At 45.5% G+C, this 26,407-nt stretch overlaps 2 protein-coding genes across 5 annotated transcripts in view; one reads left to right on the top strand and one right to left on the bottom strand.

The window, feature by feature from the left end:
* The window catches only part of LOC126528954 (ATP-sensitive inward rectifier potassium channel 12-like), a 145,294-nt gene extending 130,317 nt beyond the window's left edge, over positions 1-14,977 (top strand). For all 4 annotated transcript variants that reach the window (XM_072290026.1, XM_072290027.1, XM_055069506.2 and 1 more), the window contains 7 exons: positions 115-362; positions 2,033-2,287; positions 2,853-3,047; positions 3,725-4,009; positions 4,990-5,337; positions 6,243-6,490; positions 9,143-14,977. In XM_072290026.1, coding sequence (XP_072146127.1) covers positions 237-362; positions 2,033-2,287; positions 2,853-3,047; positions 3,725-4,009; positions 4,990-5,337; positions 6,243-6,490; position 9,143 — 1,458 coding nt within the window. In that variant the 5' untranslated portion in view covers positions 115-236 and the 3' untranslated portion in view covers positions 9,144-14,977. The remainder of the gene's footprint in view (positions 1-114; positions 363-2,032; positions 2,288-2,852; positions 3,048-3,724; positions 4,010-4,989; positions 5,338-6,242; positions 6,491-9,142) is intronic.
* A 4,208-nt stretch (positions 14,978-19,185) lies between these two features.
* On the bottom strand, positions 19,186-26,336 carry ATPsynD (ATP synthase, subunit D). The gene is made up of 5 exons (XM_050176545.3): positions 26,166-26,336; positions 25,869-25,965; positions 23,577-23,648; positions 21,467-21,529; positions 19,186-19,478 (listed from the first exon to the last, which is right to left on the bottom strand). The coding sequence occupies exons 1-5, from the start codon at positions 26,285-26,287 to the stop codon at positions 19,308-19,310; spliced, it is 525 nt and encodes a 174-aa protein (XP_050032502.2). The 5' UTR covers positions 26,288-26,336; the 3' UTR covers positions 19,186-19,307.
* Between the last annotated feature and the right edge of the window lie 71 nt (positions 26,337-26,407).

Here is a 26,407-nt window from a genome sequence, read left to right as displayed (position 1 = left end):
CCCTTTCTCTGAAGACCTTCGCAGAAACGAATACACCTTCTCATGTTTTTTTAAACACATGTAGCCGAACAAAGGGTTAACGCTTTTTTTACGCCCTTTGCGGTATACCTGCAGGGAGGGCGACCCAAGACGTGGGCCCCTAACCACGTGACCGCAGTGACGGGCAGCAACACGACGGCCGTGCTGGCAGGAGGGGAGGGTCGCGCAGGCCGTGCTGGCTGCGGCGGCGGCCGGCCATGAAGTTTGTCGAGATGGAGAATGGCCAGGCGTGGCAGCAGCTCATCTCTCGTGGCCACGGCGTCCACTCGTCCGCCGGAGGGGGCGTCGCCGGCGACTCGGATTACGAGACGCCCAGCAACCAAGTACGTGTCGTGCCTTCTACGTGCGAAAGAAGTAATGCTTCCTGCACGCGACTGACCACACTGCTATTCCAAAGCAGGAGGGTTTCAATAGCTTGGCGTTGGCTACACCGCGAGGAACCGGTGGGGAGGGGGGGGGGGGGGGAGAATCGGAATCTGGTCTTCTGCAGCACCCTTTAAATACTGGACACCCTTATGGCGTGGTTCTGCCGTGATACCCTCTGTGAAATGAGACCCTTGACATGGTTACACCCCTGACCCCACTTAAAGCCTGAGCACCATTTTGCATTAAAAAAAAAACAACTCGTTCACATCCATGGAGATCTATATATACGGGTTCAAAGAAAACAGTAAAATAATATTCGGTAAAACTTAATTAGCTGCTAATTAACTAATTTGCTGAGCTATCCACAACTGAAAACTCCCTCCAGCATAGCAAGTATGCCAGTACGGGCTTTAAATTCGTTTTTCTAGAACTTAAATCGGAGTTTTTAGCATCAAATTCAGCATATGAAAAAGGATACATTGTGCTTTGTGAGGTTGAAGGTGCAAATTTTTTATAAGTGTTGCAGGGTGCTCATTCATTCTTTAGAATGTTGCACTCTAAAGTGTGATCACGGCCAGTCGATGAAAACTGGTTTTTGTTGAGCGGCCGGGGGATAATTTTGTCCCCAACTACTATCATCATGATTCTTGTGGCCCTGTTTTCCTCTGCTGTGTTCTGTGTGCTTTCTTGTTTATATTGCTAGGGGAGCATTTAACCTGTGCAGCATTCCTGTCTGGAAAGTTCTACGTACACGGGTTGAAGAAATGACAAATACTCTGAATTTTTGTGGCAAGTATCACGTGACAAAGTTAGACCCTAAAGTATGTGCACTCAGCGTAAATTAATATGCAAACAGGAAATGACTTCCTTTTAGTGGTTTCTAAGCATGTAATAGTTACAAGCATATGTTTTGTAGTATGAATTACCCTATGCACCCGTGTAAAGGCCGCACCCCCAATTTGGCAGCCAAAAATTTGGAAAAAAAAAGAATTTCCTAGAGAAGCAATCGTGTTCGGTGCACCGATAACGTGCGCCTGCATCGGCGAATTTTCGTTCGCTGCGCACTTCCGCTTGCCGCTACTAGATAACAGGAGCTGCGCGTTGATCACTGATGCAGTAGCAGATCCAGGGTGTGCACAATTGAAGGCTGTGCCGGCATCATTTTGACCAAGTTGTTCAGTCTCGTGTGAGCGCCACACCTCGTCAAAATTGTGGAAAAAAAAGTGCGGCCCTTACACGGGTCTTACGGTAAGCCACTGCTGCAATTGCAGTTAAGCTGGAAAAGGAACAAAATGTTGGAATATTTTTAGAATTCTTTGCACTTCAATTTATGCTAGTGTACACCCTATTGTGAAAAAAAAGACAGAAATATAGATAAATTAAAGGCCAGCTGCCCATTGTTGACAACTGCTGAGTGGCCTTCACATTCTTGCAATAGGCTGCAAAATACTGTATTTGCATAGCCATGAGTGGGCTATGTGATAGCGCTAAGCGAAAGATATTTGATATTTGATAGCGTTTAGTGAAAGAGACTGTCTTTTTCTTCTTCACTAGGCTTTCAAGTGTAGTGGATATTGTAGCATGCAAATGGTGGTCTGTGTGAAATGCTTTCCTGCTCCTGTCACAGGGTGAGACGAGCACGAGCAGCAGGCGCATCCTGACCAAGCACCTGTCTCTGAACGGCTTCCCGCGATGTGCCGACTCGGCGGGCAACGGGGGCAATGGCGCCGAGGACTCGCCCGTGGTCCGTTACCAGAAGGCCAAGATCATCCCAAGTCGGGTGCGCAAGAGGGTCATCTTCAAGAATGGCAGCGTCAACCTCTCCAAGGAGCATGTCTACAAGCGCTCGCAGCGATACCTGCAGGACATCTTTACAACACTGGTGAGTGGCTGGCATAATTCACCCACCGTGAACTAGCAGCTAGGATGCTCTGGAGCAATCGCGCTCAACTGCTGAGCACTAAGTCTTGGGCTCGATTCTCAAACATGGCCATGTGTCGGTGGACAGGGATCAATCGCTGAAGCAGCGGTGTTGTTGCTAGATGGACTATTGTGTATATAGGCTCTGGTGTGAGAGCTGATGGAGTCCTGACGTGTCCTTTAGGAGGTGAGCAATGGGCAGCACATCCTACTTCTGGCACCATACTAGACATAATGCTTGCCCAGTGCAGAGCATGTGGTGTAATGCGCATGGCACGAGGCGAGCTCTTTGTCTTTTACAGCCATGCACATGCACACGACCATAACTAGTACATGTGTGCATGATGCTGCATCCCCTATGCTCCTTATAGTTATCAAACACGATCCACAAAAGATGCACTCTTGCGTGACGCTCTAGAATTTCTAGGAAAGGTTTTTCATCTCATGTTTGTAGCGTTTCATTATAAAAAAAAAATTATTCTTGTGATGGGGTAGTAATCTTTTGCTCTGCTCTTGTCTGCTCCCAGGTGGACATCCAGTGGAGGTGGAACCTCATGGTCTTCTCGATGGGCTTCATCCTGAGCTGGCTCGTGTTCGCCATCATCTGGTGGCTCATCATGTTTGCACACGGCGACTTTGACCCACACGAGGGCGAGTGGACGCCTTGCATAGTTGAAGTCACCTCGTTCACGTCTGCATTTCTGTTCTCCCTGGAGACGCAGGTAACGTGCCTGTTGAACCTGTTACAGTGTGCTATGCTAAAGTTCTTATACATAGGATTCATACAAAAGGTCAAGATTTGGGGGAAGGGGGAGGCAAAAAGCTGAATGTGCTGGAAACCCCTCATGCACGAGATTAAGCATCTAGTGATTTGTTTTTGAAGCGATAGCTACCTGCAGCTACTTCACCAAACTTGTCAAAGTACCTTGGGCAGTCAAAGTTGATCCAGAGCTCCCCACAGGTGCTCTGGAATGTAGTTAAGTGCGTGAATTATGTTGTAGGTCGAGAACACAGGATCAGAGGGCACAAGAGAAATGTTTATTGGGCAGTTTATGGCTCCAAACAGGCTACTCTATCCTTGGGAAGTGTGCTCCCCAAGGAGAGACAGGGCCATCACATTGCTATCTGCTTACATTCTGTGGTGAGAGCGGTGTCTCGTTCAGGAAACATGCCTATGTAATGATTGGGGTTGAGGACAGATGCAGAAGGACATAATGCACAGCCGTGCTCTGGCATAAACATTGAAAAGTCACGGGCTATATGACTTCACACACACGGCATTGGAGCACGTACATAATGTGTCTCTGCCACCACTTACATTCGTGGTGTTTGGGTTCCCAAAAAGGGAAAAATGAATTAATGAAGAAATCTGTTCTCATCTTCGTCCTTCACCACGCAGCACACCATCGGTTACGGCAGTCGTGCGATCACGCCGGAGTGCCCGGAGGCTGTGTTCATCCTCTGCATGCAGTCCATCACTGGCGTCATGATCCAGTGCTTCATGGCAGGCATCGTGTTTGCCAAGTTGTCGCGGCCGAAGAAGCGCTCGCAAACGCTGCTCTTCTCGCGCAATGCCGTCGTGTGCCTGCGTGACGGCAAGCTCTGCCTGCTGTTCCGCGTGGGCGACATGCGCAAATCGCACATCATCGGCACGTCCATCTCGGCCCAGATTATCCGCAGGAAGGTAAGTGGCCATTTTCTCCCAACCATGCCTGAGCAAAAATCATAATCTAGAGATTGATAGCCAGTTTAGTTATTGACACGTGTAGTGGTGTACTAGCAAGTCAAATCTCAACATATTTAACACGGATACAGACGCCGACTGGTCACTCGGACTAGCTGAGGACCGCCTAAAAGTCCAGATAATCGGCAGTCCGAGGTCTTAGATTCACCAGAAATTAAAGGGGCCATATGACACTAACTTTTTTACCATGAATTAGGCATTGCATGTTAAGCTGCACATGTCACTGCAAGTTAGAAAAATTTGAGCATATTCGGTGCGGTTAAAAGGTATCACATTATTTTGTATTGTTGCTGAACTAGGTGTACACCAGTCTGACAACTGATGGGTGACGAAATGAAGTGTGCTCTCCATGGTGAATATGCATGGTGCACGCGTACGGTTTCATTTTAGCACGTGTGTTTCAAGAAAGCTTACTGTATTTACATAATGATCACACTGTTTCCATGAAAAATTGATGCAAAGTTGGGGAGTGCAATAATTATGAGGGAGAAAATATCCTAGCAAAATAAAAAATGAAAAAAATAAAGGGGCCGTAAATTAGGGTTCTCACACCAGCCACTCAAACTCAAATAAGTACTTCAAGACCGCACTTGCCTTTGTAATAAGAGTGCAGGTACTCGACAGTAAGAACCGCTAAGGCCCTTTATTTGCAAACACTAGCTCACTGTAGAGTCACTAAACAAATAAATAATGGGACTCTGGCCCAACCTATTCTGAATCACTTTCAAATTTTTGAGGCTGCAGTGATTACTCGGGGGGGGGGGGGGGGGGCGAGGAATTCCAGTTTATGATGGCCAATGTGGGGGTGCAACCATTATGCATGTGCAAGCATTAGGCGAGTAAATACAGTATATATATATATATATTCCTGGGATAATGTGCACATTGTTACATAAGTGCACCTTCCTGTGTCTGTCCAGGTGACTGCAGAGGGTGAGGTGATCCCCTACTACCACACACAGCTGGATGTACGCTTTGACGCGGGCACAGACAGCATCCTCTTTATCTGGCCTGCCACCATCGTGCACGAAATCAACGAGACCAGCCCCTTCTACAACATGTCTGCGGAGGATGTGCTACGTGAGAAGTTTGAGATCGTGGTCATCCTCGAGGGAACCATCGAGTCCACGGGGCAGTCCATCCAGGCCAGGTCTTCTTACCTGCCGTCCGAGCTCCTGTGGGGACACCGCTTTGAGCAGCTGGTGCGCTTCCAGAAGGATTCGTCCGAGTACCTCGTAGACTACAGCAAGTTCAACAACACCTACGAGGTGGGTGTATGGATGACTCTGTGCTTTTTTTCTTTCTGTGTCACCTGTGACGAAATTTCCATTTGACTAAATTAGCTCTAAGTGGGTCAACACTGATTTGAAACTTGGTATCATCATCATCAGCCTGGCTACGCCCACTGCAGGGCAAAGGCGCCTCTCCCATACCTCTCCAACTACCCCGGTCATGTGCTAATTGTGGCCATGTTGTCCCTGCGAACTTCTTAATCTCACCTGCCCCCTTAGCTTTCTGCTGCCCCCTGCTATGCTTCCCTTCTCTTGGAATCCAGTCCAAAAACTCGGTATAATGAACACAAATATAATGATGGTATTTGTATGTTGAATGTGACTTCGTTATGAAAAAAGGGACAGTAGCGTACTATTGAAGGCAGTCATGGTGAATCTTCAGGGCTGGTAATTGTGCAAATTTTATGTTAACGGCCTTTAAGTACCAGATAATGCAGGCACCTGGTAGTTAGCGCCTATGATGAAAATCCCAGACAATCTGCTCCAAGATTTTCAGCGTGCCACAGAAGCCACTTTATATTGAAGGTCATGCTCAGAGTCGTGCTAGTTCTCAACGTTATGCCATTTGCAGCGAGTAGCAGTGGTACCTTTTCTTCTGATTTCATATCAAAAACATGCATCTTTGCAAGCTTTTCCTGATGCATTGGTGCATATTTGAGATATAAAATTTTGCATCATTTAGCATTCATGCTTGCCTGCATGACTGTGTTCAGAAAACCTATTCAAGGGGTTCCTGAGGCGACCCTCGAACCAGCGAAGAAGCTTGTGATGACTTAAATGCTTGAGACATTCTTAACTTAAAGAAATGGGTTGTGTGCCAGAAGGTAGCGGTATAGTACTAATTAAAGTTGCGACATTGTAACAATTCTCTCCGTTTGCAGGTGGAGACGCCTCTGTGCAGCGCACGAGACTTCTACGAGTACCAGCGGATGCTCCGCAATGCACCGCGAATGGTTACACTGGGCACGCCTCTCCAGCCAATGACCATCGACGACCGCAACCAGTCCGGTCTGACACAGCAACAGCAGCAACAGCAGCAACAACACCCCGCTTTCAAGAGGGTCACGCCAGAAAAGTTCCTCAACACCGCCGGGCACCTCATACCTTTGCAACTGCCCAAGGAACTTTGGTGAGCTTTGCAGCGTGATTGTGGGAGCGACTAGTTATGGGAGGCTGCACTAATGGTTTCTGTAGGCACATCGTCATAATGTGAAGCCTTGTGGCTATAAGGAGAATTGCACTTTTGAAGGGTTTACACGTCTTAAACAGGACCCACAACACTGACTCCTAAAGTCTGAAAACACGCTAGAGGCAGTGCAATTCATTTCAATGAATATATTTCTGCAGAAGCTTTTGGAAAAAAGCTAATAATAATTGAATAATGAAGAGTGTAATGTTTGCTTCCCCATTCCTCTTAGCTCAACAGCATTTTTTTTTTCAGCTGGGGCTGTGGTGATAGCAGTGCCCTGCCAAATTGGTCTTTCCTTACTTCTTTCCATGGTGCACTTATTATATCTGACATCAATTGGCATCTGACAAAGGTACCCGAGAGTGACATGTGACAAGATGGGCAGGATGTACTAACAACTGCTGCTTTGTCCTCTGCTAGAGCATTGAAGGGTTGTGCATGAGTAAGCACACTTTTGCTTGGGACTAGTTGCCAACCATGGGTGATACTTCATGACTATGAGTTACTAGTCCCAATTGGATTGGATTGGAGCCAACTTTATTTGTGCCCAACTGCAGGCACAAATAAAGTTGGCTCCAATCCAATCCAATTGGGACTAGTAACTTATAGTCATGAAGTATCACCCATGGTTGGCAGCTATGGGCTGTCACGTGCTCAATGACATCGTTAACAGTGGCAGACAAGAGAAAGCGATCTTTTATGTGACGTGAGCTTCTTGCTGCATGAAGTGAAGTAATGAGTGACTCGCATGTTCATGGCAGCATTGTGCATAGATTGCGAACATTTTTTACCGTGTCCCAAAAGCGTTGCAGTACCCCGGTAAGGCTCGCCAGAAATTTTTTGAGAAGCTTAAAACTTCAAAAGTGTACTTTTTGTCGCAAAACAATAAGTATCATTTTGTTTGCTCTTCAGTGTTGTGCCTTCACTACTTTCATCTCGGTGCAGTTTGTTCCCTCCTAGCTATGTAGGAAATGGCCGTAGACAGTCTGCTGGCCAAGAATGTGTTAACTGACATCGTTGCTGACAGTTTTTCACCTACATTAGCGATGTCACAAGCCAGTGCTCTGTGTGCTGCTTTCACCATAGCCCCCCAAACAATGCATCTCGAAACTCAACAAAGAAAGCTCATTGAATTCGAACATGTGTCGGTGGAAATAATCATGCGTGTCATAGAGGAAGTAGGAGAGACAGATGCTGACTTAATGATGTACTGGAGATCATAATCATCATAATCATGATCATGGAGATGCCTGGGCTGATCACCTGGCATGAGACTCCAGGTACTGGGTGACAATTACAGTATGCTACAGCAACAACTATATAGCTTTCATTGATTACGAGAAAGCGTTTGATTCAGTCGAAACCTCAGCAGTCATGGAGGCATTGCGGAATCAGGGTGTAGACGAGCCGTATGTAAAAATACTGAAAGATATCTATAGCGGCTCCACAGCCACTGTACTCCTCCATAAAGAAAGCAACAAAATCCCAATAAAGAAAGGCGTCAGGCAGGGAGATACGATCTCTCCAATGCTATTCACAGCGTGTTTACAGGAGGTATTCAGAGACCTGGATTGGGAAGAATTGGGGATAAGAGTAAATGGAGAATACCTTAGTAACTTGCGCTTCGCTGATGATATTGCCTTGCTTAGTAACTCAGGGGACCAACTGCAATGCATGCTCACTGATCTGGAGAGGCAGAGCAGAAGGGTGGGACTAAAAATGAATCTGCAGAAAACTAAAGTAATGTTTAACAGTCTCGGAAGGGAACAGCAGTTTACGATAGGTAGCGAGGCACTGGAAGTGGTAAAAGAATACATCTACTTAGGACAGGTAGTGACTGCTGATCCAGATCATGAGAGTGAAATAATCAGAAGAATAAGAATGGGCTGGGGTGCGTTTGGCAGGCATTCGCAGATCATGAACAGCAGGTTGCCATTATCCCTCAAGAGAAAAGTGTATAACAGCTGTGTCTTACCAGTACTCACGTACGGGGCAGAAACCTGGAGGCTTACGAAAAGGGTTCTACTTAAATTGAGGACGACGCAACGAGCTATGGAAAGAAAAATGATAGGTGTAACGTTAAGGGATAAGAAAAGAGCAGATTGGGTGAGGGAACAAACGCGCGTTAATGACATCTTAGTTGAAATCAAGAAAAAGAAATGGGCATGGGCAGGACATGTAATGAGGAGGGAAGATAACCGATGGTCATTAAGGGTTACGGACTGGATTCCGAGGGAAGGGAAGCGTAGCAGGGGGCGACAGAAAGTTAGGTGGGCAGATGAGATTAGGAAGTTTGGAGGGTCAACATGGCCACAATTAGTACATGACCGGGGTAGTTGGAGAAGTATGGGAGAGGCCTTTGCCCTGCAGTGGGCGTAATCAGGCTGATGATGATGATGATGATGATGACAGCAACAACATCAACACAAACAGCACTCCCACCCAGTGGGGGATGTAGGAGTGATAATGAGAGTAGAAATGTTGCGCCATTATCAATAAGTCTGGAAGTTTCTTTTCTCTGGCCGCCGTGTTTTCTCAAACTGGATGCACACTTTCTAGATGACCTCTTCTTTTTCTTACGCTCTGTTCTAGATATACCTTCCGTAGGCTCCGCGCCGGAGTCTTCCAAGTGATGACCAACTCTGAGGAGCACATCTTGCTGCAAGGTGCAACATGACAAGACATGCACATCACCAGTGGTGGCCTCTAATTCGGCAGCTGAGTGGAGCAGCTGTGACGGTCCCGCACTGACGCTGACCCTCGCAGCCGAACGACGTGAACAAGTCGTCCCTCCGAAAGTGCCTTGACAAGCTGCTGCAAGCCCTTCACTGGCTTGACATTGCCGACAGGCTCTGGCATACAGCAGCCACAATCGTTTTTCGTTTTCCTTTTTATTCTTGTGTTCTCCAGTGACGTGGTGAGGACTGAACAAGACTGTCACTTTCTTGACAGCAGAGACACTCTCCCGCTCTGTTTGCTTGGTGTGTATTAAGACTGCGTTGAATCGGTGTTTGGGAAAAAGTGCATTTGTTTAGACGCTAAAGTGGACTCTTCTTTGACGGCTGGTCATGGCCCACCTTTGGGCCACCGTCAGTGACTGGGCACATGACCGGATGTCAGACTCTCCGACCAAGAAGCACTGTCTGGTGAAAAACGCACATGGCGCATGGCATGCTGCTGCCCGCGTCACTGCGTTGCGGCGCGGAGATTGTGGCAGAGAGAGACGTCACGACGGAGACATTGTGACGGAGATGTCTCGAGGGACATGTCATTCAGCATGAGAGGAACAGCTTTTGATGAAAAGCAACGGAAATGCAACCCACAGACTTCCTTCCAACAGCTGACACATACACTGTTGTCCGGACTGTTGTTGTGTTTGTGAACGGTAATGCCTTCTTGTGGTGTGTTGCACATGACCGCAATCCCTCGGCGGACTTGCGCGGCTATGCTGTCGCCTCTGTGAACTGGGGTAGGTTCGTTTTAGGTGAGTCGCGTAGGAAATTGTGGCTAGATTTTTCATTTCTTTTCTGTTTTAACGAGTTCCAAATGTTTTATTTTTTTTCCTCTACTTAACTGTGCAAAGAGGAGACCTAGGCAGAGGGCCTGGTTAGAATCTACAGCAGTGAGTCAAGCAGTTAGACTCCGCTATTTTAGCTGGGTGCAGGCTGCCTCAGAAGAGGATAATATTTAATTAAGGCTACCATCGCGCAAATAGAGGGTGGCAAGGTACTGGACTTGCACCAGACCTGACCCTCAAGTTGCACCAGGGCATGGCACTAAAATGTGCCACTCGAGCGCGCTGAGAGACCCTTGCTAATTTAAGCACACAGCACTAGCGTGTAGCCCAAATTTGCCGTGAGTACCATGAAAAAAAAAAAAAGAAACGAACGAAGATGCAACTGTTTGGCCTTCTAAATGTAGACTGAACTTTTCTCGCCATTGCTGTGTGCTATACAATGGATGCAATTAACCGTGCCTGTACTCCTTCCTGCTCTTGAGCGTGTTCCTTTGGCATCGGCCAAGAAATTCTTGCCCCTTTCTTTATTATATAAGCATTGTTCATGTGAATACACAACCCGATTTGGGTGCATTTTACGAGTAGCTTTTTATTTCTTGATTATTGCTTTTTTTTCGTTCTTTGCTTATCTATATGCATGCCTGAGACAATCACTGTGGGCTGCTGCAGTGGACAAGAGGCAAGTGACAACAAGGGCACAAGTCTTTTGGACAATTTTTTAGAGCGTTCAATCAAGGATGATAAATGCATTTAATCATGCAATTTGTGCAGGTCAACATGAACCTTGATATGCGTCTTCAGTTGCCTTTAACTGACATGCTGAACTACAAAATTTTCCATGGCAACAAAGCCTGTTAAGGCATTCGCGAAGGCATTTCAACATCCTTGCCACTGAAGGCAAGGTTTTGCAATGCCTGGAAATGGGGCATCTTGTATTGCATAAAACATTTACAAATATATTCGACACACATCATCATGACTGGATGGACTCTGTAAAAAGAAAAGCATGCACGGCATGGGTCCACTGATGCTACGGAGCTAAATCTAAGCTCGGGCAAAATGCCAGTGTCACCAAGCGGTTCTGAACGAGCCTGCATTTCTGCAACACTGTCATTAGCAACATCACTTTTGCAAAGAGCTCCACTCTCTCACAATAACGATGTGCTTCACTGCTCAAGACACTAAAAAATTGCAACAAGTGACAAGCACCGAAGCATTTGTGGGCCTTGCGAACTGCACAAGTGCGGGCCAGCCTCACAAGATTGTCGCTCCACGAGAAAGGCTCGCAACGCCACTTACTTTTGCGGTACGTCGTGGCATGGTGGTGCATTGGGTCCTCCGTACCAGTTACGCATATCGCCCAAGTATTGGTTTGCTGTTGCCACTTTTTTCCCTGAAGATGCCACCTGTTGCAATGCTAGTTCCCTCCACGTGAGAGTGGAGGTACATATAATGATATCGGAAAACACAAATATTTTGGCAGTATTGCCTCGGTGTTCTGAAAACGTTTCTCTTCAAACGTTCCTGAAGACGTTCCCATCTGGAGTGGGTAGTTGGGCCATCCACACTAGGCAGTGGCTGTTCGTACTATGCAGTGGCACTACCCCAGTGGTACTACCACTGGGCAGTGTTGGTGGGCAGTACAACAGCTGATGTTGCATGCCTAACACACATCTACTGTTGTGAACACGTGAAACGTAATATAGGGGAGTTCATATACCAGCAGCAAAAACTGCAAGAGTGCAGTTGAAGTAAAGTAACACTGTGGTTTTCTAAAAGTAACACCCTGCTTTTTTTTAACCTTAAGGTAGACTGTTATTTCACTTCGCAGGTTAATGCAGCTAGGATCAATAGCCACCAATATATCATATCTGTTTGAAAAAGGCTTCCTGTCTTCATGTTCACGTTTTCTCTGGTTAATTTTTGTCTGCACGTGATAGTATCGCCAACGAAATGGAGAGGCCGTGGAAACTTTCGCACAGCTCCTGCTTTGCCTAGTTTGTTAATCTGGGCAACATTTTATGCAGCATAAAACGTGCTCCCGAAATGCATGGAATGAATGAAATAGACTTATTTTATTATGTTCAAATATTTTCTTATGGCTCAAGTCAAAATGAGTCCTAGTAATTTCACAGTGGTCTTTGTAATACTTGCTGAACGCCGTTATATAATGAAGTCGTATTTGACATGAAACTGATTTCGTTATATCCGTATTTGTTATATGCATATATTCATTGCACGCTAACATTGGTATGAAAAAAATTGTTTAGTTCATTATATCCTGTCATTCATCATATGCAAGTTTGTTATATTGAGGTTCGACTATCTTCATGCATATCTGCATTTATGGTAACCCGTGATAGAAAGATGTGAAGTTGCCTGTGATGGAACTCTTGGGTAAGGCAATAATTTTTTAGGTTTTCTATGGTTTTCTATGCCACCTAAAGTGTTTATAGCGACAGTGTGCTGCATTAAGAGAAAGAAAAGAGAGTGAAAATACAGTCCATTATGTGCCTCCATTGTTGGGCTGAGGAAGTGTTTGCATTGTAAGCAATACTTTTGACTTTTGGGACATATCAGTTTGGAACATTGGGCATGTCTCAGTGTGAATAGCTTTAGAATGCTCTTCAAATCTTTACAAGGTTTTGTCACTGAGCATAATCATTGTGCCTTAAAAATCGTTTGAAATTGCATAAGAATTATTGAATGTGGTATTTTTTTAGGTAATATGTAAACCTGTAGGTGATTTAGTCATTGAGATGTATGCGTAGAAAAGAAAAAGATTGTGCACTGCGATCAATGTCTTAGTTTGTCATGTAGCATTACGCTCTACTGTCCAAACTGCCGAATTTGAGGCAAGCTGTAAGTTGCTTCGTTAAATTCAACACATTGCTAAGGCTGAAATATTTGACTGTACCAGGACAGTTGCTAACCATTGATTACAGGGGAATTTTAAAAAAAAATTTAGTTTTGGGTGAAGCATGATATTGCTACATGGCACCTTTGCTGTTTGGGAACAAGCTGTGTGTTTACACGAATGTTACGCTGCTCTGTAAAAAATGGTCTGAAATGTAATTTTTGTACACACGGAATGAATGGGCATGTGAATTGTGACAGGCTGGCAGCACAGAAGGTAGGGCCAAGAAAAATCCAATGTAATCCCAATGTTGGCCTCACATTGGATGACAATAATGATACATTGGCCTTACTTGTACTGCTACTTTGGACATTTATCTATTTACGTGCACGCAGATTAATCTGACGTGTTGCAGATAACGCTAGCGACTATATATAAATTCAGTGTGCCGTTCCTTGGCATAGATTCTGTGATGAGGAAATTTGAAACTTGGATGTATCAAGAGAGCCTTGTACGTAGTTCATCTAGTACTCGTTCGAGAAACACATACAATGCATGGGTCGACCGTTTGTCCACACTATTGTCTGGTTGTTAAAGGTCAGCGACTGTGTTGTCCATTTCTTGCTCGTCTATGCATCGCCTGTGTTGTGTAACAAGAGCTATATTCAAAGAAGTATCAAAGCTGTGAATTTCTGAATATTGAGCAGTGACAATCTATGACAAAGTATAACATGCTTTTGAAGTGTTGGTCGGTGTCTAGCATAAAATAGAGCAAGAAAGGCCGCTGATGACAAATACAGGACAAAGGCTAATAACAATATTGCCTTCTTCTCAATTTCTTTAGGCCAGCTACAACCATATTTACACCAAGCTTCCCATACTATTCTCATTGTTGGGGCACATAGGCTTGAAAGTGGGTAAAGAGAATGTTAAATATGCAGATGTAATTTCTCTTTTCAAGTAACCTCGCACCTCACACGGTTAATTAAGACCGTGTGATACGGTCTTAATAAACCTTGTCCATTTAATTGTGCATTTCATTGGGCGAACAGGAGCAGTTTGGCGACGACGCCGAGAGCAGTCAAGAGCAGTTCAAGCTGCTCCCACATGAAAAGCAGTGTGCTAAGGAAGTGGCGTGGCACAAACGCATTTCATCCTTTAATTTTGGTTGTGTTTCCTTCGTTTGGGTTCAGTGTGCAGCAGCAATGGCAGCTGAGAAGCGAAGTTCACGTGATAATCGCCGCGGACTTGACTGCACGAAATGTTGGGGAATGTGAACGATCCGGTCATGGGATACATCTTGGCCCCTTGCACCGGCTATCAGAGCGCATGGAAGTGGGGGAGCATGCAGTTTCAAGCTTGCTGCGCGCTACTGCAGTGCTTCTCTCTGCCTCTCCGCTCCCGTTCTGCCCATGGAATGCACATAATGTAAAGTAGTTGGGAGCATTCCACATTGCAGCGAGACCACGCCGCATAATGTCATTCCATCAAATGCATCTCGTAGTTTTTGAATTGTGTGTGACAGTTGCTTTCCAAAGGGAGCTTTTGGGGAACCAGAGTAAAAGTGCCGCGACCAAACGCTTGGGTCACAGGCGCACTTCGTTACGTTAAACACGGACCTGTGTTGCAGATGGACGTATCTGGGGCAGACATTTGCAGCAAGAGAGCAAGTTGTTCTTGCAACTTTTGTAAGAGACATTCCCCAGGAGCAACGAACAGAGAGCTAGATACAAGCATAAACGTCGAGCGTAGTCGGTTGATTTCCCATGTCATTCCGTTATAGAAAAACAGTATTGAGGGCATGAGTCAAATATATATATATATATATATACATAAGTTTATTACAGTTTTTTTTACAACGAACTGCTGCAACAGCTTGGAAAGCTAGACAAGTGTCATTTCTGTAGTCTTATTATTATTATTACTTTTTAACTGATGTTTAAAAAATACCAGTTGCCAAAGTTGTTTCGTTGTTGCAATGTTTTTAGAATTTTGTCCCATTCTGTTTTTTTTTCTATGTACATAGAGATAATAAAATATGCCTTTAATTATACCCCGGTTTGTCATCATGGGTTCCTAATGTGTGCACTCAAATTTCGCAGCATCGTTGCTTGATGGCTTTTGTGCGAGTGTGGCTGTTGCACTATAAGGTGAAGCTGGTGTTCTGAACGACAGCGAATAAACAGCTAGGTGGGCAACCACCACTCATTTTGAGCGTGCATCACCACAGCCAACAGCTAAGGACAAACGCAACCGCTGTACTTCCAACTGATGCTTAAGTCACGCATTCACATAAGTTAGCAGAAATGTATATCAAAATTTGATCTTTATCGCTGGTTGACCTCATTTAGAATAGAGAAAAAAAGAAATGCGAGAATCATGCCAGTAATGCGACATTGTCGGGCACCATATGCGAAACAAACCAAATGTAGAACAAAAATGTGTTTCGTGTACAGCACACAGCAATGTTGTGTTAGTTGCACAATACCTGCTTTTCCTCTTTTTTCCCAATTTACAGGCGAGATCAACTTGTGTGAACAAAGTTTGTTGTGAATTTCAACATAAATTATGCACATACGTGAAGCAAAGATCATTTGGTGGCACACAGTGCCTGCATTTGTTCCGTCTGCTGCGCTATGTGGTCAAAATACAGTGTCAACTCACCCAAATCGCCACCTCGTTGAAACAAGGATTCACACACAAGCTCTGAAGCAATTACTACTGGTTTATATTAAGAGTACTGACACAAGGTTTATATTTCTCAGCTTTCATGAGAAACCTATGTAGACATGGCTGAGAACCCTGGACAGACAGCTATGGTCATTACAGCCCTTACTGGGCCTTCGCATGATGACATCACTGCCACTACGGTCCGCAGCACAATAACTGAGGACAGCGGAGAGGCCGCCTCCACGCAAGCCTGAGTAATAATCGGTGATTCTAAGGCAGCAGTGTGCAATTTCCTAAAAGGTTTCCTTTCTCATCCAGCAGTTCACATCCTTAAACACACCCCTCCCAACTGGCACTGGACAATGCACATTTGATCTGGGCCCCAGATCACTCCAGTCTCGCTGGCAACAAAGCCGCTCGCAGCGCCAGCCGAGAAGTCGTACACCTGGCTCGCACGCCATTTTTGGCGGGGAGCGGCAATCCGTCCTAGAGTTGGTTCCTCGCGGTCCCGTCAGACAACTTGCACGAGCCGCATGCCAGGGACCGCATGATCACTTACCTCGACATCCTCCATTACTATCGCAAGGCGCGCTTGAAATACCCACCCCCCTCACTGCTCACTCAACAAAGAATAGTCTACCACATGCTGCTTACTGCAAACCAACACCTTCCCTAACCCTAAGCTCCACCATCACATCTACTCCGAAATTTACTCCCCGCTCTGCATGCTCTGTAACCATCCCGCCAACCTACACGACATAAATCTGTGCCTGCCCTGAGGCGGTATGCACTCACAAACATGGCACCCACCTTACACTCGCCATTACCGGTGCTGACCAGTGGGAGACTATGCTGCTCAGCAGCGACCCGGAGAATCAACTCTGGGTCACCTGGATGGCTGCAGATGCCAAAGACTACATGAACTGGCCACCGTCTAAGGGAATTGGCTTGAAGGGCTGCCTCCTGCCCCTCTGGCCACCTTTGACCCCATCAAGCACTCAATAAAAGTTATTTCTCTCTCATCTTTTTTTCTTTTTATGCAACAGCTTTCTTTGCTCACCTCCTCGCACTTTGATGTGTCGAAGTGTAAACTGGCCCTGATCCTGGAGAATGAACTCAAATTTGGTGACTTGGTAGGACAACCCTGACACTAGTGGCGCAATACCGGGTGGTTTTTTAGGTCATGCAGAACTCTATTCCCTTTTTTTTTCTTCAAACAACTACAAGTAATAGCTTGTGTCACTATTGGACACAAGCTACCCAAATCTTGTTGGGCTGTTATGAGCGGAACTGCAACTTTTTTTCTTCTCCGGCATTTTACGTAACAGTAGTACAGCTGCAAAATCAAGTGGGGTTGGGTGCCTTACCCAGAACAGCCACGGGCATAGGACACTTACACTGGGGCCCTTCATTGTATGCATTTTCTCTTCACCGATTTACATTGTTACCAGATGAGGAGAGAACTTAAAAAAAAACTGGGAAAAATATGGAGCGAGAATAACAGTAAATGGCGACTATTTGTTCCATTTTACAGTATTTACAAGAGCAACTATTAGTGCAATGAACTTGGGGACCCGCGCATGGCAAGTAATGAGTTCACGCCAACCATGGTGAACGAGATAGGCCACTGTGCCCTGTTGGACAGAGATTATGGAAACTTGTAAGGCCTCCTCGCCTTTGTTCACAGGTCAGTGTGAAGGCAAAGTGAACGCACAGCTTGCACCCCAGCCTCCTGCAACCTCTACTGCCGATATCTGGCGTGAACGGATCTTGCGTCTCCCATTCTGGCAGGAGAGGAACCTCACTGTACGAAGCAATTGGGTTCCAGGAGCTTTTTGTCCAGAATTTCTTTTCCTCACGACCGGACGCGATGTGACACATCCGACTCCAGTGTAAGCTACCAACACAACGGCTAGCGGAATATTATGTGCAGTAAGGAATTGCACTGTTTTTTGCGGTATGGCTGGAGCAAACATTCACAGTACCACGCGGAGCAATCGCCTTTTGTGAAGAAAGCTTTTGAGTGAAGACTGCAGTCAAAGTCGTCAATTATGGAGGCGGCCATCCCTGGTGATGGAGAAATTTGGACAATTTCTTTTTCTCCTTCCTTATCTAATCCTGCCTTTTGCTGCTTATTGTGGCCCTTGTTTAGATTATTTCAGCTTAGCACTAGTTTATAGGTAAGCTGCAGCGTGTGGTATCAGCCAAACATTTTTAGCGCATGCTTAGAAGGATGAAGTTTAAAACACCAATCAAGATGGCCCCACTGATGGAAAGCTCGTCTCTCGTATTGTCTAAAACAAGCACTGTTTTTCTCATTAACCAGGATTTATATTTCTAATTCTAAACAAATTGCGAAAAATGACCGTTGGACCTTCATAGCACGGCAAAATATAGGATAGCACGACCTTCTATTAGTGTGTGGAGCTCCTTGGCCTTTCGTAAATTTTGAAATGCAATACTTTTTTTTTGTCTATCATAAGTGTGTTCTGCAGCTTACTATGTGCAGCTAAATGTTTGATTGTTATGAACATAAAAGTGGTATCATGGTCTGCAGAGATTTGGCGGCGCACGCTGCGGTCCGTTCTCGTGAGGCCACAGTAGTGCTGCAAGAAGTTGCACCCGCGGCCTATGAGGGCGCCACATTGCTGCTAGCTAACACTAGAATTTGCAGCAGCCACAAATGCAACAACTTATTACAGTAGCGTTTTATTGACGGAAGGGGTTCGAAAAAGTCAAAATGCAGATGGTTAACAAAAATTGCAGACTCATGCGAAATCCGCCCATTGTCCTGCTTTCCCAACCGGCAACGTGGGCTGTAGGCATCGCTTTCACTTCTCAGTGTTACTGGCGTCGGGACTCCATTTTTTCTTCTTTTTGCTCGGATAAAAAGATTCTGCTTACAAAATTTCTACGCGCATTTGGAAGTAACCGCTACAGGTATACACACTACCGAAGACGAGCGTATTGTGGTGCCATAAAAAAAGCGGTCATTAAAAAAAATTTTTTAGCCCCTTTAAGAGGGCAAGCGCAGTATTCTGCGCTGATGCAGCATAGCGCAGCGGCTGAATGGTAGAATCTTTGACGCTAACGCAGGAGGGAGCATAGTTTGAATTGTCTAGAGGCACAGCAACTGCATTTTTTAACCAAATCCTTGCAAGGCGCTCTAGCATTCTGGCGGCCAACATTGACGGTGGCAGCGGCAACCGGCAATGATGGCAGAGATTAAAATGATAAGTTAGCCCATAACAGCTCACTCCCACTCCGCCAACATGCATGGGCACCATAACCAGTGGGCATATAATCGCACTTCACTCAGCTCGGCTCAGTACCACGTGACTTTTTCTAGTTCCTTCTTGGTGGCGTGACAACAATGGGTGAAAAAAAGAAAGTGGTGTTGGATCCATTGCCTGGAACAGCCTAGGAGAAGATGCCTGCAGTTCATTCTACACACGCACATGTTGTTGGGTGCTTTTCCACTACTCTCTGTGATTTGACTGACTTATCCTCTGAGTAACCCTGATGTCTACGCTTGTGCAGTTTTGGAATGATGTGCATCCTGGCTAACAATAATCACACACAGACTGCTGCTAACATAAACCTTTTTACTTCAATCTTTTCGACATGCCCAGCTCATAAGTTGCCAAGCTGACGAGGCCACACTAAATGAAGCGCACAGCTGTCATAGTGCCAGATGCATAGTGGACTGCCTCCTAGTGGTCTTCGCCTTTGTCTGCATAGTCCAAGCTGTCATCAAAGTCGGTGCTGCCGTCGTGGGGCCAGTACGTCGGGTTGTCGACGTCGATCTTCTGATCGGGGAAGTAATCCACAAAGTCCTCCATGGTCATGTGTAATGCTGGAATCATGGCCTCAAACCTTGCCAACTGCATAGAAGGGGCAGTCAGGGATACGGGTAGCTTTAGAATACACTTGAAGCGATTACCATCGAGCCTAATTATCACAGCTGCATCCGACACAGATATACCTTCGTAATATCCTATGCTCGTTATAGGCGTGTATTTGTTGCATGCTAATAATGGCAAGAAACATCTCAGATTTACTTCACTACATCTGATAATTCATTATATCAAGGTTTGACTTTTATGTCGAAGTTTGACTACGAAATTGCCTGCACGGTCAAACATCGTGATAGCAAAATCGCATCTGACATGAAAATACCTTTGTTACATCGAATATTTGTTAAAAGCATGCATTCTTTACGCTCTGATATCACTGAGAGACATTTTAGAGCTACCTTGTTATATCTGATAATTATTTATACCCATGCTCGTTATATATCAAGGTTTTATCAGACACATTGCCAAGTCTGACACCCCAACTGTGCAAATCAAGACAGTCGCAACAAAATTGCCACCTAGACGTTTTCTCGGACACCCACAAGTGATAGAATGGCAACGAGAGGTTAGTGCATGTGTGATAGTTTGACTAGCTTAGTTAGATGAGCTCCACGGTGTAACATGTATACACACTTTAGGTGTGGATATGTCGCAACAAACGCTGTCGCGAGGGGGCCCAGATAATGTCCCTTCATGCTGCCCTTAAGCTGCGGTATATTCTAGAAGCTATGGATCTTTCAGGCAAAATTTATGATGGCGAACCGATAAATGCACTAGAGTTGCATAACTTTATTTCAAGGTGCTGGAGATTTCACTGAGAGAAAGTTAAGGTGGCAGGAGGATGCTCTGTGCATTGTCTCGTGATTCTTTATAATTGAATACTGAGGTTGTGTGTAGTCGTTCGTGTCACCTTTTATCATGAAAACTTATCATTGAATTACCAGCTCAAAGCTCGTAAAATAGTTTGTTACTGGCCATAAGCATTACATAAACGGTAGAATGATTCTTTCGCCATTGCTAACATCGCACCAAACACTGCAGTGCGTTAGCCAAAGTGGTCATTTGTACTAATTGCCGGCAAACTCAAGCAAATTGCAGTCACTGTGGTTAAGTAGATGGCTCACTTCAACCGCAGCTTAAGGTCCGAGGCTCTTCTCTTTTTTTTCTTCTGCAACTGGACAGCACTGGTGAAAACAAGTGATGCACGAATGTGTGTGTACGCTGTAACTGAACGAAGTAGTACAGTTGCCATGTTTTCCGACATGCTTAGGAAATGGGGCCTCTGAAGTTCCTTAGACGATACCGAAAATGAGATGCTCTGGGCTGTCGACAGTGATAAAGGAGGCCTCCAACAGCGACAATAAGTGACGTACCAAGTTTAACTTAAGATAGCTGTGCTGCCGATAATCTACGGGCAGTTAGATCTGCTCCACTTCAATTGAGGGCTCTTGCCTTTCCCCGGAAGTAGAGCTGGCTTCATTGTAAGTTGAACAAAGGCCTTCAAGCAGAAAGACAAGAAATCTGGACCATCACCTTGAAGGCCTTCAACCGTCCCCGTGACGAAGTCTGCTCCACTTCAATCTAGTGCTCCTGCCTTTTCACTTCAAGTGGAGCAGGCTTTGTTGTAAAGTGCACAAAGGCCTTCAAGCAGAAACGCGGGTGGTCTGGAACTTCACCAGAAAGCCCTTGTGCACCCCATAACAGACTTCAATCGAGAGCTCTTGCCTTGTCGACCCATGCAATTGTAGCTTCTCTTTATTATTTCTTTTTCAAGTGGGGACAAATTACCATTCATTTTCTTTTATGAAATCTAGAGAACTAGAAAACAGAGAACTAGGCAGGCAAAGAAAAATGTTTTACTGCACGACTTGGGCCAAAAGATGTGATACTACTGGTATATAACCTGAGCAGGAGCGAAGCAGTGGTGAGCTTGAAAATTTCTTTTTCAAAGTCAAAGGCAGGTCACCGTACGATTTGTTGCGAAGAAAAAAAAAAAAAAAAAGACTACTGCGTACCTCTTTCTTGTAGCCAGCAATGCGGTCGTTCGATTCGGAGACGAAATTTTCCACCTCTTTTTTCTGCAGACACAAAAAGAAACCCTTGTGATTAAACAAGCCGATAAAAGCAAACGGCACAAACAAACAGTCATTCATAATTACTTTGTTTAGCGCAAAACAACGGACACAAGAGAGATGACCAGGACAAGGCACTACTCTCAACTGACATTCTATTGCGTCACTCCTTTACAGAGAGTAGAATCTAGAACATGCGCAGGGAGCACCATGTGCAGGTACCACCAACATCCGATTACCTTCTAGATTCTGCTCTCTATAAAGGAGTGATGCAATAAAGTGACGTCAGTTGAGAGTAGCGCCTTGTCCTGTTGTCTCTTTTGTGTCCGTTGTTTTGTGCTAAACAAAGTAATTATGAATTCGCACCAGCTAGCCCGCCAACGCATTGTGCTGAAACAGTCATTCAATAATCCTGCACTGACTAGCCCTGCAGCCAATCAAAACTAGCACACAAAGAAGCCAAGGAAAGCATAGGGGAAGTTAACCCTTTACATTTTAGAAGAAAGAAAGTCAGGCAAGCAATCATGGACACAAGAAGAGAGAAACGGATAGCAGAAGCACCAGCACTTGTGTCGACCGTTTCTCTTCTTGTATCCGTGCTTGCGCACCTGACTTTTTCTTTAACACGAATCCCTGCCAACAAGTTAAACTTTTTTGTTGTTCTAACCCTTTCCATGCAAATTTAGTTTTTTCGGAGAACTGCCAAGATTTCCCTAATTTTTAAAAAAATTAATGATTCTTTGCAAACAGCTTTCATTCTTGTAATATCAGCATTTAATTTCTTCTTTTCTGCTGTCTTTTACAATCAATTATTTTCTCCCGTTATTTTTAGTTGCAGAGAGGCAAGGCAACAGAAACTGTCTACAGAACATTTCTTGAAATAGAAGTGTTCTTTGCTTCTATTTTACTCCAGGCAATGCTTTATTGCTGGCACGGCATGTAAAAAATTGCAGAGGCGTTGGTGGCGAGGCATATTTGTTGCACCGCATCTATGCGACAGAGGTTGCCAGAGGCTCAAAGTCTTTCTTGCAATCGTTGGTACTAAGGTGAAGCTCCACACATGACTGGCTAAAGCTTCCTAGTTCTAATTGTTTGCTAGACAGGATGAAAAGTCCAAAGACACCATAATTTCGGCATTAAGAAGGCAGCCGTTGTCGCTGCAGTCACCTCACCCTGCACCACCATATTCAAAATTCGTGGGAGCCAGACATACGCTTCACTTCTTCCAATTGCGCCCTCAGGAAATTAGTCTTCCAGGTATGCGGTGCCATTTAGTAGCACAGCATTCACACTGAAATGGTGATGCCATTCACCTGTGGCAGTTGGCAGGCAAACGGAATAACTTCTTCTCACTTCAAATCCTTCTAGGAAAGCGCTGTCTCTTTCACCCGCCATGTCTCAACTGCCAAAACGGACATTGCTCTCGATCCTAGCATAACGTTTTGCACTGATTGCGATTCCGATTGCAGGATGGCCAGAAGTGGGCTTATGGGTAGACGCACGAGCATGAAAGAACATGCATAACGCCATGTCTCAGCACCAGGTGCAGGAATGCAGCTCGGCACATGGTGGCAGATTCCGTAATACCTTATCCCCCCCTGTACATTCCGGCTGCCCAGTTTCAACCGACCGCTGAAACTGGTTTTTGGCACAGTGGTCACGTGATTTTTGGAGAGCTGCTTCTAAGCGAAGGGACGCGACTGCTGTTTACTGTTCTGGAATGGGACAAGCCATGAGGTAGCGTTTCCTCACGCACACGAACGCTGGACATTTAGCACACGTGGCATGGTGACAGTGCAAGGTTAATGTAAAAAAAAACCTGGAAGCAGTTAACCTTCTGGCATTAGGCAAGTTTCTTGGCCTTTTTGCTGGCATTACTTTCTGATAATCTGTATACATCACATTTTCAAGATAAACCTTACTTGGAAGTTGGTGCTCATCCCTGCCTGAAGCCATCCTGTTTGTTTGTTGCAACATTACGGAATACTACTAACTGTCCCAATCTATCATGCTTTAAAACCAGAAAAATGAGAAGAAAGGATGTAGTACTCACCGCACTCTGTTCCTGAGCATCAATATCGGGTGTCACGTGCTCCTTAGGGAAGGGCACACTGAAGGCCTTGTACTGAAAAGAAACAAAAGGAAAAAAATGGAGCAATGACAATGAGCAATTTCAGTGTTGGAACCTGCGGCAGGCATATATAATGCACACACAGTGTCGCCCCTTTCAGGAGAAACACTCCATCAGCAGTGAAGCCAGTTAAAGTTTAAAATGATTAAATGTCAGGGTTTTACATGCCAAGAACAATGATCTGATCACCAGGCATGACATAATGGGACACTGCAGATTAATTCTGACAACACAGGTTTCTTGGATTTGCACCCAATGCACTAGGGTGTGAAACTGGGCGAGTTGGTTTGAGTTCATTGTGACGGCAGCCTCAAAGGAACTGCGAAGCAGGGGAACAAAAAAAAAAAAAAACACACACGCAGGACAAATGCTGAACTACCAAGTGACAGTTTATTGCAATCTGCAAGGTACAAACAAATACAGAAAGCAGCCCGTCCACATGGCCACCCTCACACTACTGGTTTAGGTTAAATCTTTTAGCAGTGCCGATTTCGCATTATCAACCTGCTCGGATGCGAAATCTTTAAAGATTTGGCCTGAGCCAGTACAGTGAGGGCACGCAAGCAGACGGGCTTACTTTCTGTATTCATTCCTTGCAGCAGATTGCAATGAACTGTCAGTTAGTAGTGCAGAGCTTGTCCTGTGCACTTTTCTTCTCACTGTCGCCTACCCTTTTCGCTGCCGTCATAATGAAGCCTAAGCAGGGTTCATGAGCATTTCTGCACATTGCCCTCGAACAAAATGTGGCTGCCACAGCTAGGATTGCACTCACAACCTCAAGCTCAGCAGCGCGACACCATAGCCACTGGGCTACTGCACCAGGCGCCAGTAAAACTTTGTCAATTATTCTGCTTCATGGGATAAACTTGCCTTTCAACTAGGGTTCAGTGTCTTCGGTTTAAACTGAAAAGAAAAAAAAAAATTGGAGAAAGGTACATAGAATTTCTTTGTTTATTTAACTGAAAATGGTCACTGAAAGCAAAGTCAAGACGAGAGAGCCAAGAGACTAGAGAATTACTAGGTGATAGGGAGTTACTCGAGAGTCAAGACGACAATTGACTTGCAGTGGCGAGCCAACATGCCCTCCTTTGCAAAGAGCCTGGGCAAGGTCTTCTGCCATCCAAAAAGTTGTTACTATTTTTTTCTTATTTGCTTCCATTCTGCCTGAAGTGGAGACTTAAGTAGATGCAGCATCCGCTGTGTGTTGGGTCTGCTGGCCAAACTGGGCCAATCCTAAAGGTGGTGCAAGAGATTGCCATGTTACAGGGCGCATGGACGATGCGTCCTGAATCACTAGCTTGCAAGAGAGAAGGTCTGCTAAGGTTGTTATTCTCCGCAGCCATGCGTGCGTCCGTGGCCTGAAGATCAAAGCGCTGGGCTGCTGTGCTGATGGCCCTGGGTTTGAATCCCACCATCGGACACTAAATTTTGCCTTACTATTATTGTGTAATTGAGGATACCTGGGCGCCATAGAAAGAAGGAAGTTCAGAGAGATTGTTCAAACAATGCTTTGCATTAAAACTAATTCCTTTGATTCGCAGCACATCGCTGAGGCACCATAGATAGAACTGTGGTCGTCTGTGCAACACGTTTGTCACATCGCTTGGATTGAGCTGTGTCAGTTCCCTTTGGTTGATTTTGATGATGAAAATTGATGCCGTCTGGTATGCTGCAACAACTCTGCAACACTCACTAACAGACTGATCAAGCTGTTTGGAATGAAGGGTGCTTTGCTTTCAAAGCCTTCCTATTCATCTTGAACTATGTCCATGTTTTTTTTTATTGCAGAATCCTTCAACATGGCTCTATAGATGACCTTGAAAAGTAACTGTCACCGACCTGACTCTAACACGAAGCTGCTAAGTAAACCCGCCGATCACCTCCTGGTTAGCTGACTGCCTCGGAAAGGCCTTGGTCCCAGGTTCGATTCCCAAGACTGGGACGAACTTTTTCTTCAACTGAGAAGCTTTCTTTCCGAGAAGCCCGATGGGTCTTCTTTGTATCTCCATGCTACACCCGGGCAGATGACAATGTTTTTCTTTCATGAAACTGCCTTTACCTTGAAGATTTCAGTAGAACTTGTATTCGTTGTAACCGACCGTTCAGCAGCCTAGACTACGTTTACACTTATCCCTCGGTGCCCACTAAGCATTGCGTCGCACTGGCCTATTCCACTTCTGCCACCCAATTTCAGGCACGTTGACGCACACTCACCGACTTTTCGAACTGTTCAACAAGGGCCGGGTTCCCCAATTTGGCCCGGTACATGGCGAAGTCGATTGGAGGCGGGTTCTCTGGCATGCTGAGCACCCTGAAAAAGAAAATCTTGTCAGAGATACCATTGCGCAAAAATTAATCGTCCTGCTGTATAGCCCTGTAGCAACTAGTCGGCACACCCAAGAGAAAAATAGAGAAACGACAACGCAAAACTTTTGACCCCCACGAGTCGGCGAGGAGGCCGGGGCCGACTCGAGATCGGGAGAAGGAGCTCCTAGCCATGGGCGCACCGACCTGCGAAGGTAGCCATCAGACTTCGCCTTGAGGGCCTGGTAGAACTGCTTCTGGTTGGGAGGCACACGTTCGGCGAAGGCGGCCCAGTCCACAGCAGACTTCGAGATCCTACGAGCAGCCATGTTCACGCAAGGTGACCGATCGACCGACGACGGCTAGACCAGGCTCGGCTCGATGTAGTCTGCGACGTATCCGAGCCGCAGCGTCTGAGATGTCAGAGAACGCTACTTTTAGTATTTGGT

This window comes from Dermacentor andersoni, chromosome 8, assembly GCF_023375885.2.
Source record: "Dermacentor andersoni chromosome 8, qqDerAnde1_hic_scaffold, whole genome shotgun sequence".
In the NCBI taxonomy this organism is placed as follows: domain Eukaryota; kingdom Metazoa; phylum Arthropoda; class Arachnida; order Ixodida; family Ixodidae; genus Dermacentor; species Dermacentor andersoni.
Note: the sequence above shows the minus strand (reverse complement) of the source record. Positions and strands in the feature narration are given on the sequence as shown.